Raw genomic sequence first — 16711 nt, 5'->3', positions numbered from 1 at the left:
TCCTTCTTGAACATTCGCCTGAGATCTCCCTGACCAGCAGATTATTTCACAGAAGACTTCCCGACTCTCATTCAAAGCGAAGTTCATTTTCCTCCCTCGACGCACGCAGCCATCTGCTGGAGTAACACTTCATTTGGGCCCAGTTCGTACATAATTCTGAACTTAGCGTTACAGCGCAAACACCTAAGACGATCTACAAAAATAAAGACATGACACAACAGCGCCAGTGTGTGTCGTGTCTTTCTTTTTGTGGATCGTCTTAGGTGTTTGTGCTGTAACGCTAAGTTCAGAATGCTGCAGTAAGTTTAGGGGTACAAGAACATAATCGCGCATTTGTAAATCCAGTTTTGCAAAACTTTTTACTGTCGGAGGCAAGCGAATTATAAAACGCGAAAAATACACTCTGAATTTTTGCATGTCACGGAATTGCCGATCTTCGCATGATAAGATGTGAAAACAAGATGCACTGCGATTACAAATATTTTGCCGCGCCTTCGTCACATATAGGGAAGAATATAGAGAGCTCCGAATGAATGCAGATGCCAGATTTTAATAACGATTAAGATCGTACAAGTACATAGTCGATATAGCAGAGTGAACAAAATCTAATTTATGTTCACTCGCTGCATTGTCAGCAAATAAGAGATTGTGTAAGCTGTTCGATAAGAAGTGGGCAGAGACTTCACTAGATGAACACTGCTGTTATTTGCATTACTTACGGTGGTCTAAGCAAACAATGAATAACGCAGTTTGATTTCTTGTCATCGGAAAGACTAGTTCATTCCTCGCTAGCAAAACATGTCAGCCAATTCATTACCTTACAATTTGTTGTTTACTCCAGATGAGGTCTAGGTATGACATAAAACCTTTCTTATCTAGAATGACTTTCGCAAAATATCTATTGCGTGAACTGTCAGACTTAACAGTAATAGCTAGCATGCCACAGGGAGCAGACAAAGCTCCCTGCAATGATGTAAGGCACAGGTCGGTCCATCGTAGATGCAAATAATATGAAGCAGCAGGTATTTCCACTAAGGACGGCTCATTTCACTTGGCAATATTTACGGTTCGGCCTCATTGTATTGTACACGTATATTTTTTCCGTCGCTCTGCAGGAAGCTTCTCTTTAGGCAGATTGCAGCTTGTTCCTAGAACCATTCAGACTTTGCACTATCAGGGACAGTCGATCCAAGCTTGATACGGCACCGGGAAGGTCGCATGACTCCTGACCTGCATAGTCAAAAATGTTGTTTGTACAGGACACAGTATCAATTGCACACAAAGCATGAAAATGACACGAATTCGTTTGTTTTTCAGACAGTGCCTGAGAGGGTGCCGAGGGTGAAGGCGCATACAGGCTGACATGGTCTTGTCTTCTTTTACAAAGTCCAGAATTGAATTCTGGTGCATTACGTGCCAAAACCACGATTTGATTACGAGGCCAGCCGTAGTGGGGGACTCCGACTTAATTTCTCCCGCCAGGGAATCTTTAACGCGCCCCCGATGAATGTAACACAAGCGTTTTTGCATTGCCCTCCCATCAAAATGCGGCCAGCCGCCGCGGCCGGGCTTTCATCCCGCCACCTCATGCTTTGCAGTGCAACACCACAGCGCTTAGCCACTACGGTGGCTTACAAAGTCCAGAGCAATACAGTAAAGGTACAGAGTAGTTCTGACATATATAAACGAAAAGATCTCAGAAACAGAGACAAGCAAAACATGTTGTCGAACAAAAATGAAACGGCAACTCACACGTGAAGTGCAGCGGTTGTAGCTAAAAGCAATCAGCAAATCATTAAACTAAAAATCTAACAACTGCAACACAGCCCTAACATTTGTATATGATAGGGAACTATTATACGAAAGCAAACAACACATAGGGTGTTCCAGCCAACCCTAGTCACGTTGCCCAACAACAACAAAAAATGAACAGTGCAAAATTTGGTCCCAAGAAGCTCGGTGCCCGGGCGTGAGATCTTTAACGGCCAAAAATTGCAGGTCCTGCAATCGCATCCCACACTGCCTCGCTTAAATCTTCCCCTTCACTGAACAACCTGGCCAACGCCAGCTGTGTTTCTACTAGCTTTATGCACGGAAGGGTGTTTCTATTAGCTGCCTTGTTAAAGCACCGCGCGTGAATTGCGCATGCGCCGTTCAAAACAGGACACCAAGCCGGCGGAAAGTGCTTTGAGCGATGAACAAAATAAAGCGATAATAAGGAATGTGGAAATTAGAATGCACGTTGGCAACCCGCCAACCACCAATGCCTTCACATGCAGTGCTTGTTCCTTCACTTGAAGTGCGTATTCTTTCATTATTAACGTCTTCATTTTGTAATTTCACGCTGGTAAATCGTCAGTTGCAACAGCATATATTATGCCATCATCATCGTCATCATCATCATCACCATCATCATACTTATATGTCCACTGCAGGACAATGGCCTCTCCCAGCGATGTACATCCAATAATTACCCCTGTCCCGTGCTAGCTGATTATAATTTGCGCCTGCAACTTTTCTAGTTTGATCACTCCGCCTAACTTTCTACCGTCCTCGACTGCACTTCCTTCCCCTTGGCGCCAATTCTGTAACTCCAGTGGTCCAGGGTTATCTGCCCTACGGATCACATGGCCTGCCCAGCTCCATCATTTTTACTCTGTGAATATCAAATAGAATATTCGCTACTCCCGTTTGCTCTCTGATGCACATCGCTCGCATCTTGGCCCTTAAGGTTACGCCTAACATTGTTCATTCCATCGCCATGTGCACGGTCCTCTGCGAGTTTCTTTCTTGTACTCTCCGAGTCTCTGCCGCTTTATTAACACTGCGTGAGCGCAATGAATGAAATCCTGCGGCCGGACGTGCTTACACACACACACACACACACACACACACACACACACACACACACACACACACACACACACACACACACACACACACACACACACACGCACGCACACAGGTGTATATATATATATATATATATATATATATATATATATATATATATATATATATATATATATATATATATAAGCATGTCTGGCGGTGGAAAAGCTTCTCGGCGGTGCGAAAATGGGATGGTATTCATAAAATGGCACAGGCCTACAAAAGGTAATCAGGCGAAAAGTGGGCCCACGCGTCGATTATGAGCATGATGATGATGATGGTTTCCATACATTTCCATATACCCACTACAGGGCATTGACCAAGAAACGGGCGGTAGAAATTTGCCCTTGCCAACAAGGTTTTTTGAGATGATTGCCGCCGCATGGTGATGATGATGATTTCCTACTATGACACGTACGCACAACGGAGGATCGGCTAAGGAGTGTGTCCGCGTTCTCATAATGATGATGATACCCATATAATGACACACACCCGAGAGTGGTTGCCACAATGGCACATACCCGCAACGGGGGGATTAGTGAAGCCTGTGGAGCATATCGGCTCGCCAAGTAGCTGTATGAAGTGTTCGCGGCGTGTTGATGATAATTATTATTTCCATACTATAGCACCTACCCACAACGGGGCTTCAGCCGTGAAGCGTGGCCGCGTGTTGATTAGGATGATTACTTTCATACTGGGGCACATACCCACCACAAGGCATCGACGAAGTGTGTCCGCGCGTTGATTATGATGATTTTCATAATATGGTACATACTCACAATGTCAGACTGACCAATAAGCGAGTCCACGTATTGATATTGATTTCTACACTATTGCGCATGTCCACTGTTGTGGGGATGTGCCACGGTGGGCTCCCATAATTTTGCCACCAGTTTTCATCATCATCATTTATCATCACCATAGCGATTATTTTCTGTATCACCTTCACAGCCATCAAATACCCACAAACGCCAAGGGCAGCCATACCATGTGCCGCATGCCCAGTCACACCATTGGCACAAACCATGTGGCACATTCCCTCTGGACGAGAGGCACATACCCAGTGGCACACACGCACTGGCACATGTACAGTGACCTGCTCCGTGGCCCCTGTGGCTCTTATATTTAGACTGCACTGGTTAGGCCCACGAAATACACTAGAAACGCACATACTCCGTACGAAAAAATGTGGGGACAACTCGCAAGAAAGACCCCGTCTATAAAAAACTAGTTCGTCCTTTTCTCTAAACGCAGTGACGATGACATCATCGCACAAGTTGATGAGTTGACGGCTTCTGAGGTCACCGACTTTTTCTTGCGCTCCATCGTCTTGCGCCACGGGGCTCCTCGCGTACTTCTCATTGACCGCGGCAAGGCGTTCATTTCCCAAGATCTCGAGGAAGTGGTTCGGGCCGCAAATACCGTCCACAAATCTACTTCTACCTATCATCCGCAAACCAACGGCCTTACTGAGTGCTTCCACCGCACGCTGTCTGACATGATTTCCATGTACATCCGTCCTGACCACATTGACTGGGATAAAATTCTTCCTTTTGTGACATTTGCATATAATACTGCTATTCAACGGACTACCGGCTACAGCCCTTTCTTCAGTGTATAGGGACGATCTCCTTCCACCATATTCGACAGAGAATTCTTTTTAGCACCTTCTTCGCCTAACGCGTCGCTTCAAGAAGGTGTTGCTGCCCGAATTGCACATTGCCGTCAAATCGCCCGGGAAAGCACAGAAGCTACCCAAGCTGAGCGCAAACGTCACTGCGACAACAAACGCCGTGACGTACGTTTTTACCCTGGAGACCAAGTCCTAATTTGGACTCTAGTCCGCACTCCAGGCCTCTGTGAGAAATTCCTGCAACACTACATTGGCCCATACACCGTTGTGCAGCAAACATCTGCAGTGAACTATCTCGTCCGCCCTGTACACTCCGTTACTGACCGGCGCCGCCGGAATGCCGAAATTGTTCGTGTCTCGCGGATGAAGACCTTCACTCCCCGTTTAGATAACCTCTAATCTGCGGCCAGGCTGGCCGCTTCCATGACGGGGGGAAGTTCGTGTAAACACTACTAACGTACTTCGTCGTTTTCATTTGTACATAGCCATCTTCATCTTCCCTGCTCTTCGACTTGTTCGCGCATGAGCTGGGGCGTTGCTTTTCTTGGAATAAACAGCGCTGGACAACTTGATCGGTCTCAGTATTATAATATATATATATATATATATATATATATATATATATATATATATATATATATATATATATATATATATATGGGAGTAGTGACTGAGTAGCTCAACTGGAGCATCGCACACGTACTGAGACGACTTGGGATTGTTCCCCACCTGTGGCAAGTAGTTTTTTTCATTCACTTTCATTTCCATTATCTTTAATTGCTTGCATTCAATTAGTAAGTACCAGTAATTTCCCCTGTTTTCCTTGGTGTCTCTGTTTGTTCGCTTCTCACGAAAGAATTAATGAATCCGGGACCTTCGGTTAACCCCCTTTTTTTCTCGTTCTTACATAACCGGGGTCTCGAATCTGGCATCATTGATGCCTTAAGGTAGCATGTGCGGCTTTATTGACCAGGTGCCTTCACCCAGAAAAATCGGGTACTCGTGACGCCTGCGGCAGGAAGGATATTCCACATCCGCCGCGAAGGTTTTTGAATGGTGACGTTGGCTAACACACCCAAATTTAGTTCTAGTAGTAACAAACAAATATCCATGAAAGCGGATGGGGAGCATCGCACGCGTAATGCGAAGACCTGGGATCGTTCCCCATATGCGACAAATTGTTCTTTCAACCACTTTCATTGCCAATTTATAATTTCTCTAATTCACTTAATAAGTACAAGTAATTTCCCCTATGTTTTCCTTCGTGTCTCTGTAGATAGATATGCACAAGGTAGATAGAAAGATGGGCTCCTGATCGATCAGTGCAGTAGCAGGATAGCCGTCAACGTCAAGAATGTTTTGGCTCGTCGGTTACGTGAGCAGAGGATTTGATGGCAGGTTTGACAACGCAGCTTCACCTCTAGAATCTGTAGTGCCTTGGATTCCGGCTGGGTGCGGCCAGCGATAGGCGGCGAAGAGAAGGGGTGGGGTTGGGGCGAACAAGACTGGCGGCGTCGAGGTGAAGGAGAGCGGCCGTAGTGGAGGTTCGGAGCGGGGGCATCGGCGCCAGTGCGTTCATGCCGGGTAGCATAGGGAGCAATAGGTCTAAAGGTGCGGGAATAAGCGCCTGCGTATGTCCGAGCTGGTGGTGGCCATCGGTTGCGGCAGTGACCAGTGACGTGGTCCATGCGACAGCAATAGAAGCAGATAGCTTGTCTTCCGGGTACGCCAGTCGGACGGGTTGCGATATGTGGCGGCAAAGGACTGCCGGGTACCTGGAGGGCCACTCTGAACTGCAGCACGCTGGGTTGCGTCGACAAACACACGGAGTTGAGACCTATATTCTGAAATTCCTGGCTGCCAACGGCCTGAATCATCGCAGTCTTTGTTGCTGGCGGATCGGGAGGCGTCGCGAAGAAGTTGGCGAACAGGCAGCCTCGAGCTCACGGCGAAGAATGCGGGTTACATCGTCAGAGATGGTGGGATGACGCGGTCGACGCCCACATGTCGACGTAGCAACAGCATTCGGTAGCCGTGTGATGTGCTGTATGATACGGCGGCTCTTAGCTTGTTCAAGACGAAGGCTTTCTTTTATGATGGCGTCGTTAGTCGAGACGTTGCTGAATACAAGCAAATTGAAAGCGTTGTCCGCAATTCATTGTAGTATATTAGCCATTTTGTCTGGTTCAGACATGAGCCGCTATAACGTAAAGCTATTCCAAACTTTTCTATTTCAATTCTGCAATCAATCCTCCACCATTGGTCAAAAACTTTTTTGAACCACCCCACTTTGCCTGTCTGTCACGCGACGTCATGAAAACCGCGAGAGCTCCCCGTCTGAGATGACTTGTACACACTGATTATGCATGATTCGATGGAACAAAACAAAATAGTTATTTCTGATTCGACGCCTTTTCGCCATTAGACCTCGGCTATTGGTCAATAGTTTTATGGCTGCAGCCACTTCACCTGCCTGTGACACGACGTCACCAAACTGCGAAAGCTCATTGCGTCAAAGTGACGTGTACGCGTTAAAGATGCATTAATATGCCTAACAATACTGAATTTTTTTTCTGAATAGGCGCCGGTTGCCCCGTTCCGAAAGGAATAGCAGATGGCTGGCGCTGATCGCTCAGGCACTGGCGACCCACACCTGCCTCAAAGCATTGGTTTATTTTCGTACAATAAAAGTTCTTGTGTGGCCGTGTAACGTTTTCAAACACTTTCAGCACGTTTACAACTTCCATCTGCCAACTCCTCTTTGCTGAGGATCCTTTTTAGCAGCATTCTTAACCTTCCGTTGCATGCCTCCCCGATTTTCGACCAGCCACCGTAAGCTAAGTAAGGGAAAGCGGACCAATCGCAGACGCCGGCACCACCCTCTTCATCCGGTTATCGATTTTCATACACTGGCTCGGCCCCATCGAACCTATCTCCACTTGTGCGTGCTCCTCGCCTCTTGAGCATGCTCTTCGCCTCTCGTCAACCAATTAGATAAGACAAGCCGCTCAGTGTAGGTAATGTTATTCGCTTTTAAAGCAAACAAAAGTGACCTCCTATAATTGCGATGAGCGTTTGATTGGTCTCTTCAGACAAACCTGCGGGTGACCGCCCGATGCTTGCGTCAGCAGTTACGCAAATTTGACGTCAGGACATTGGAATAAAAACATGTTGGAATAGTTTTACGTTATAGGGCGCATGGTGTCGTCAGTGTTGCGGCAAAGAGCCAAGACGTCTTGGATGTATGAAACGTACGTTTCCGTAGATATCTGAGCACGAGTCGCAAGAGCCCTTCTCGCGACAACCTTGCGCCCAAAGGGGCTGCCAAACAGTTCGCGTACCTTTTCTTTCAAAGTGTCCCAGCAGATGATCTCGTCTTTATGCGTTTGGAGCCACACGCTTGAGGTGCCGCTGAGATAAAAAATGACATCGGTAGGCATAATCGCTGGGTCCCACTTGTTATTCGCACTGAGGCCTTCATAGAGCTTGATCCATTTGTCAACGTCGTGTCCCTCCAGGCGAGTGAACGCAACAGAGTCGCGGTGGTGGGCGACCTTGACGATTGGAGCAGCCTCACGAGCCGCAGTCGTCGCTGATGCGGTCTCTTCACCGGGAGCCATGGTGACAAGCTTGATGTACCGACGGCTGCGGAGCTCCGTGGCGCGGACGGGGGTCGCAAGCCTCCACCAAACTGTTACGTGTGGAAAGACAAAGACAAGAGAGACTATTTACACTATACGTATACCGAATCCACACCGCCAGGCAGACAATTTGGTTTGCTTTGCTTTCCACCCAGAGTGGCTCACGCCCACCATGAGGGATTGACGAAGAATCGAGTGATTTAAGAAAAGGTTATACCCTACTGCCACAGCCCACACACTTCATTGTCTTTTTCGCAGCGGCCCGTCTCTTCTGCACCTGTTGACCATATTGTAATAATATATCGTACGCTATTGGCACCCAAGCAGCTTTTCATAGGCAAGAAACGGAATCAATCTCCACTGTTTTAATCATTGGGTGAATACAGGCAAGTAACAGGCATAATGTTTTGTTAAATGGCCCCTCACCATGTCTGGCCATTTTGAGCAGACAAGCGTCGTGTATAAAAAGCGCGCTATTGATCGTATCTGCTAAGTATTACATCGCTACGCGCCGCGGAAACAGCTCAAATTTTGAACCGAATGTCATTTGTTTTTCTCTTCGTGGAGGCCGTTCTCCTAGCCGGAGTGCGCTAAGTACATCGCAATGCTATGACGTCGCTTGTAGTGACACGTGGCTTCGAGAATTATTCAAGACATCTGTTATTTTTGTAAACCGCTGCTTCAAGAGACGAACTAATGTTTCGAGAAATAATAAAACGCAAAAACCGAATGTCCGTGTGTTGTTGCTTTACTTCGTGCCACAGTAAGAGAAAAACGCTTACGTTTTGTCGGCTTCTTCACACGTCATGCAGTAACACCGCTAGTGTCTGCCTTAGTATTCGCGTAGCACTGATTTATACCGCTAGTCATGTGTTCTCGGGCACAGCGCGCAAAAATGTGTGCAACGCGAAACGAGACAAATGCAACAGCTCGCGCGCGACGCCGTCAGCGAAAGTGCGCCGCGCGGAAAAAAGCGAGGGAAAAAAATGAAGGCGTGACGTATGCGCCGCGCGATCTTCGAGCTTCGATATGCGAGAACGCAGGGAAATAATTTCCCTTGCAAGTGGAGACAGTGTCTCTCTTGGCAGTGACCCTCGCCTCCTGAAATCATGGGTTCGCGGCACTGAAATGTTTTTTTTTTTACCTCGGCTATTATTGAAACATTTTGAAAAGTGTTTTTATATTACAAAACACGTGTATTATTTTCTCCTATATAGACCGGTGAAAATCTCATACCACAGTTTCTTTTTTCATTACATTTGTAAAATTATTCAGCGTATGCCACCAAACCTGGCAGCAAGCAACTCTGGGCGTCGCAAACGACGCGCCGTTGAAATCACATTCATGTGAAATGAGCCCTCTAAAAATTGGATTGTGACGCTTGCGACGGCGCCCTTTTTTTCTTGGGCTGCAGTTGCAACTTGTGAACTCGCCGAACTTTGCTGCATGCTTAATGGGCACGTCAGCATTCGCTTTCGGCAACACATCGCTCTTGCTTTAAATAGTGCGGCCTTTTTTTCTTTCTGTCTTTACATTCAGCGGAATTTGCTGAATTTTCGTGCGTAGAAACGCAACTACGGAAGTGGATAAGAAGACACAGGGCCTCTACTCCTCAGAAAAACTTACTTTCTTCCAGGTTTGTGTTTGCCATGGCTACGCAAACTGTCGTAGCGGCCAAGAAAGCATGAACGGCAGTGCTGCTGCGTCGTGTCCGACTAGTTCGCGGAAGAGGGCTACAGGTATTTTGACCAGCTTGAAATCCGACAATTTGATATTGTCATTTTCATCGACATTGTATTTTTCTCTAGTGTACACGCGTCTGTCGAATCATTCGTATTGCTGCGCTAGGCGTACTTTTATTTCTACTTTGGGAACTTCTCGTACAGCTTTGAAGAACAGCAATCATAGTAGCCGTATTAAGAGATTTTTTATCAAAAGTACATATATATGGCATTGTTGACACAAGCGGATGGTTCCACAGACCATGTTTACTGCTGTTATGGTCTTTTATGAAAGGTTTGTTTCGTACGTTACATTTGTGTCCAAATAGTGTCGTTTTACTTATTTTGCTTCTATTTCTATAAGATTATGGCCTAGTGTATGACAATCACATTATGCTGTACAGCGCTATTGGAAAGTCTATTGGAAGCGGAAAAGCTGGTAGTCTGCAACATGCACAGACAACGGAATGATTCCATCATAGAACTCATGTGCGAGAGGCATGCGAGAATTACGTGGTCGCTGTTGAAGGCATCAGGAAAAAGCGAAAGACTATACTTGGCCCCGCTACGAGCTGACGCGCGCGGAAAGAGAATCCCTTCTGTGACGATCTTCATTGGATGTGACGAGGACGGCAGAAATACGCCTCAGCTGTCAATATAATCTGTATCGCAATAGTTAATGTAACTACAGATAATTGATCAGACCTTTTTTTTTTCTTTTTACCCAGCAACGAATGAATGCATGATCGTTGTCTTCAAAGCAAGCAAAAAAGAAACTCAATGCACGCACCAACTAGGAGCGGGAGCATGCTTGCAGCTGCTCGACAGTCGGTGTGAGCCATTAGGATGGCGTCATAAACTACAAGCACGGCGCTCTTGGTGGATCACTCCCGAATGCGCGCTGTCCGCCTTCGCGTCTGCGCATCAGTCGTAACGGCCCCTGTAGCTCTCCCTCGTATAACCGCTCCTGTTAGGCATAGGCCGCGCAAATGTGCGACCTCTCACCTCTAGTGGCGGCAGCTCCAGTCGTCGGGCGCCGCACGCCTGAGTTATGGCCTTCTAATCTGTGCCCCGGCGCGGTGACTTCCAGCCCGCCCCCTCTCCCCCGTTCTCACTCTCTCGCAAATTTCGTCCCCTGTAGCCGCCTGACCGCAATGCCGCTCTCGGCGCATGCATGTGACGCACACGCACACGCGCGCATTCTAGCTAATCACGATGCATTTCAGTGCTCGCAGACTTGGTCTTTATTCATGCATTACAGGAACATACATCGCCTACCACATCCCTAATGTACAGCATACTGAAAAGATCTTGCGCCAAAAAACAACACACACAAGAATGACGACGACACCACGGGCGCCCGTGGTGTCGTCGTCTTGTGTGTGTTGCTTTTTGGCGCAAAATCTTTTCAGTATGCAAGATGACAAACTAGCCCAGCAGTTAACTCTTCCAATATACAGCCTCCGTCACGGCTGCCGACAGAGCTGTAGCCTAGCAGAGTACACACAAAAAGCACAATATGGAAGCAACAGTTAGATTTAAAATGCCGTTTACAAGAATGTGTCTTTTGCAGGTTAGTGCGGCTTTCCTTGAGGTTCAGTACTTTCTGAAACTCCGGATCTGTGCTCCTATCTATTCTGTGATTTTTCGTTAAGCCGTAAAACTTTCTACGCCCTGAAAGTCGATTACCCAAGTTAGAACGCTAGAGCTACAACAAACACGTCGGTATCATAAGTGGCTATCAAACTTTCACTTATATGTGAAAGCCTCAGTAACTTGCAGTGAACAACCACCAATAATGGCTACAATGGTTGACTGGTGATAACGTTCCATCAGTAAACCGATGTGGTAAATAGTATGGTGACTTCAGGAATGCTTTATTAGACGGGGAACCAATCACTCAAGTAGTGCTTTTCCGTAGGTAAACCGAATTTTTATAATACTGCAGGTTCTGTTCAACAAATGAACAATGTTCTTTTTTTCATGTAACCAACGGCATACTCTGTACTAGATCTGTTGGAAGATGGTTTGATGTGTTTGATGAGCTTGATTGCTCCTGCTTATTAACCGAATCACAATCTCGTCGATAGTTAGTGTACCTTGTAAAAAATCTAACGATGCATATTTGCACATAAAACGTAAAGTCAGGTGTATAGCTAATTCCTGGTTGACAAAAGTACCTTGTGCGTCTTGGATGGAAAAAAAAAAAAGATAGCGATAATAGGACATGGTTCAAGGCTGTCAAGGTATATCTTCGAACATAAAGTTATTGCTCCGCTTGTGTAGCTGAAACGCAGTATCCCGTTTGCAAAGGATCCTTAAAAGCTCACTGTTATGAAAAAAAGTTGTATTGTAATCTTCAAATAAACCAATATGACACTTTTCACAAAACGAAAGTGAACATGCCGAATTTTAGGGTCCGTCGCATATCTTGATATTATGGAACAGAAACTGCGAATGCATTCAACCGCTACATATACCGTGTGCTATGAAACGGGATGGCAGGGTATCGTGTGCCAGTTACCTAGGGCGAATGCCGCACTAGTGATATTGGCATAAGTGATGGAGAAGTCTCCGATACTTCGAGCTTTACGGGCTAAATAGTTCCCTAGGCGAAGTTACTGGGTAAATAATTCTCTAAGCATACTTACAACGTAAATAATTCCCTAGGCATAGATATAATATGCAATGCTTTTCTTGTTAAGTACTAGGGCGGCGGGCTGAGTACTTGGCCTTATTTTTGCAAAATCACGTTCTGGTTCGCTGAAGTTCATACGTACTTAGAGAAATAAAAAAAATACAGTTATTTCTAAGTCAGAAGACGTAGAACTCACTGTTTTCCTTTTAGCAATTAATTTGTTTTATTTTTCTTTTGCTTCGGGAATCATCAAAATTATTTGAACATATATAGCCTACGAAGTCTTCGAACCAGAATAACAACGACTTCGGAGAAAGTACCGGGCTCTTCAGAAAACATGAAGGGGCTTTCTTTTGTGAGGAGCGTCAACGCTACTGCAATAATTAGAAATGTTGCATAAAATTTCGGCGACATTATACAGACGCAGAGCAAGTGATACGATTATGATAAACATCGAAAAAGCACACGATAACCTTTCGCCTTCAAAATTTACAGGCCATGTTCGCTGTTATAGTTTGATAGATGCATACATTACTTGCAAGTATCACTATTACTATCGATGAAGGCACCTCTGGCTCTTAAAGAGCCATTTAGAATGCCCCTTTGTTTTTTGTATTATTATTTAGGCATTACTAACAGAAATCCCAGCTATAATGCGGCTCTTTGAAGACGGCTGCTTTCCATACCAAGAAACGTATCATAAAGTTGATCTAAAAGTTTTCAACGAATCAGGATACGCTATAAAATATGCGTGTAGCGACAAAGGTCTATTTCCTTTAAGAAAACGGTGTCAGTAGCACTAACGGAGAAAAGCAAACTATTATCCTTCCTGTACGGCGTTAACGGTCACTGCTTATATTGTTTCCCTGAAAGCAAATTCCTGTGAGTCGGGGTCACTTGCAATCTTTATGCATCACACTTTCATAGACATCCAAAATCAATAAGGGCGCCGACAGCTGGAATAGCGGGCTGTGGTGTAGAAGTTACAAAGAGGAATGGGGTGCCTTAGAAGCCGCCATGGTTGCTCAGTGGCTATGGTGTTAGGCTGCTGAGCACAAGGTCGCGGGATCGAATCCCGGCCACGGCGGCCGCATTTCGATGGGGGCGAAATGCGAAAACACCCGTGTACTTATATTTAGGTGCACGTTAAAGAACACCAGGTGGTCGAAATTTCCGGAGTCCTCCACTACGGCGTGCCTCATAATCAGAAAGTGGTTTTGGCACGTAAAACCCCATAATAAAAAAAAAGAAACGCTGGCCAACGCTACAATAGGAGGACCTATCTTGATCAAAGGCGGGCTTGTCATTCTCGGCAGGTTAGCTTTAAAATGTTAGTATAGTGACGTCAGATGCGGCCGCCTTTGATGAATATATGTCATCTAATCGCTAATAAGAGTTTTCCTAATGTTACAAAAACCGGCCTAATTTGTTTTCATAGCTCTTACAAGGTATTTAGAACCTTCTCAAATATATACCTTCATGAGAGGAACTGTACATGCTGTTCATGCCCGCCTTCATAGCTTAAATGCAATTTCAAATACCTTGGTATCACATTTGACGAAGCATTGTCGCGAAACTTACATATTCAAGAGTTAGCCAAACGCTTACGCTTAGTGTGTCTGTATATAGGCTCCACGATCTATTTGCGGTGTGTCGGTTAGAAAATTGTACATAAATGATTAGGAGATTCAGTTTTATGATACGGAATAACAATTAATGATGCCCCATATTTATCTAAATTAAACACGCTAGGCCGTATATTGCACAGAATTGCAGCCAATCTCGACCACGGAATCAACTATCAAGATCAGTCAGCCAAAGCCATTATGGACCATTTTGGCCTGCTACGTGCACAGAAGCAATTTATCTTTCACATAATATACAAACAGATCCTTTAAAATCTAGAACTTTGAAGTATGGCCTCTCGGCCGGTCGGAAAAGCGTGTCACACACCGCATCTTCACCAACTGTGGCAAGAAAAGTCCGCATCTACTATTTTCCTTGCTACATCAATAAAATACTAACCATGCCGAGCATTACCGGAATAAAAGACCTTAAAAAGTTTCTTCGATTGTGTGTGAACGATAAAATAGACTGAGGTAATTTACTATTTGCCTTATTCTTAAGGATTTCATTCCGCGTATTATAGTGCGCAGGGATGAAAATTTGCTATCATTTGTACTGTTAGTTGCTATCATTTGTACTGTTGTACTGTTAGCAGCAATGCCTTGCGCGACGCAAGGCATTGCTGCTTATTTTCTTTTTCTTTTTTGTTTCATTTGCTGTTTTTTCACGTACTTAATCTGGCTGCCCAGCCCTGCACACAAGCGGTAACACTTAAGCAGGCTGGAACACGTTGTGCGAATTGGAGGAAATAAACAATGTTTATTATTATTATTTTTTTTTTCGAAACGTTGGCCAGCTTTTCTGAGGCTCCTTATCCCTGTTTGTCACATTTATAACGCATTCTCAGAAATTGATCTGGATTCTGGGTAACTGAAGGAGAGAACTGACAACGCCCGCGTGAACGTCAAACTAGCTGGATAAAAGACTATCCCACAGCACTTCTAGAATATGATTTTGTGTGCGATTCACCCACGTAAAAATAATACCCTGGGAGCGCCAGATGTAAACTTCTAAACGTAATTCCTAATAGTATGTCAAAAACACGTCTGCGTATCGGCTCTTCTGCCAGGCCCGAGCCGCAACACATGGAATAAGGCGTGTATACAGTATTCAGTATTAGCCTATTGTCAACGGGTCACAAAACGTAATCCGCAAGGGAAAGTGAGTCAAATTGGCAACCTAGAAATAAGCGCGCCTCAGTAGGGCTCTCCCAACAGGCGCAAGCCCCAAAACATACAATTTATTACACACAAATGACTATTAGCCTGTCGCAAACGTGTAATCAACCGTAATGCGCAAGAGAAAGTTAGTGGAATCTGGCACCTTGAATATATAACAGCCCCTCCCACAGCCCCCGCTTTCCTATTTCTTGTGTGTGTTTGTTTCTTGCTGGGACGGTCTTGTTTCCCCTCCGAATTTCTGTTCAACTGTTTTACTTCAGCAATCCCTCTCCCCTCTTCTCACGCGCCCGTCGTCTTTTCAGAGAAGTGACATTCTCTTTGCAGGCCCATGTACGAGTACTTATACCGCGCCTGCGCCCCTCACGAGGAACCCTGTGCCTTATCCAGCCCCTTAAATCCCGTGCACAGACCCCTTGTTCTTCACGTCCTGCCTGTTTCGTGGCATCTTTATGGCTCACGGAGCAGAAGTTTGTTGCAGTGGATTGGTCTAAGATGTCCCCAGCCGCGATCCTTTTGTGGGTCGCGTTCTTCGCAAGTTATGGGTGCCTGCATAAGTAATAAACTGTCTGAGGAGCATCATACAGCTTTTTTGTCGTAGTATAGTCATGACACTTCTCCTATCTTCTGTTTACGAAACATCAAATTTTGAAAGCTAGACCGAACACGACAGCACATTTAAGAAACATACTTTTTTTACGTATTACTTGAGAACGCTTGTTCAATGGTATTGCGAAAGTATTGCTTTCGAATGCATATATTTGCCTGACAATCCTACACAAACGGTAAATACGTTGAAAAAATGGCGTGGTGCTCAATTACGTCACCTTTGCAGCAATGGCTCGTTTGGGTTCACATATAACTAGGGGTGGGCGAATATTCCGCGTTTCGAATGCGAATAGTTAGCGCGTATTATTCCATTCGTTCTCGTAAATGGCGTATTCGGTATTTTCGAATATCAAAGCTAACCAATTATTTTGCAACAACTGACTGTTAAAGTTGGAGGACTGTTCTCCGTCTGCTGAAAAAAAATTGTAGCATATTGTCAGAATTAAAACAACGACAAAAATTTTCTAAGCAATGCAGAATCAAAATAGGTAATGCAAGCTTTGTTTTCGGTTTCACGACGCTAGCGTGGCGCTGGCTAACACTCCTTATTCTAAATCTTCTACAGATAGGTGATTACCCAAGAATATGGATGTGAGACCAGCCATCACCGTAGCACAACTGGTAGTGCAAGGCGCGTGTAATGCGGAGGGTGTGGGTTCGGCTGCCACCGGCAGGAAAAATGTATTTTCCCTTCCAATTTCATTTCCCTCTCGAGAGTTCAATGAAAAACTACACGTAACTTTCTCAGTGATCTTACATTCTTCTTTATCTGT

General features: G+C 45.3%; 1 protein-coding gene across 2 annotated transcripts in view; it reads right to left on the bottom strand.

The window, feature by feature from the left end:
• Positions 1-534: 534 nt before the first annotated feature.
• The window catches only part of nau (myogenic-determination protein nautilus), a 114213-nt gene continuing 98036 nt past the window's right edge, over positions 535-16711 (bottom strand). For both annotated transcript variants that reach the window (XM_055065209.2, XM_050168742.3), the window contains one exon: positions 535-1230. In XM_055065209.2, coding sequence (XP_054921184.1) covers positions 1174-1230 — 57 coding nt within the window. In that variant the 3' untranslated portion in view covers positions 535-1173. The remainder of the gene's footprint in view (positions 1231-16711) is intronic.

This window comes from Dermacentor andersoni, chromosome 10, assembly GCF_023375885.2.
Source record: "Dermacentor andersoni chromosome 10, qqDerAnde1_hic_scaffold, whole genome shotgun sequence".
Classification (NCBI taxonomy): domain Eukaryota; kingdom Metazoa; phylum Arthropoda; class Arachnida; order Ixodida; family Ixodidae; genus Dermacentor; species Dermacentor andersoni.
This window is presented reverse-complemented; position numbering and strand designations above follow the sequence as displayed.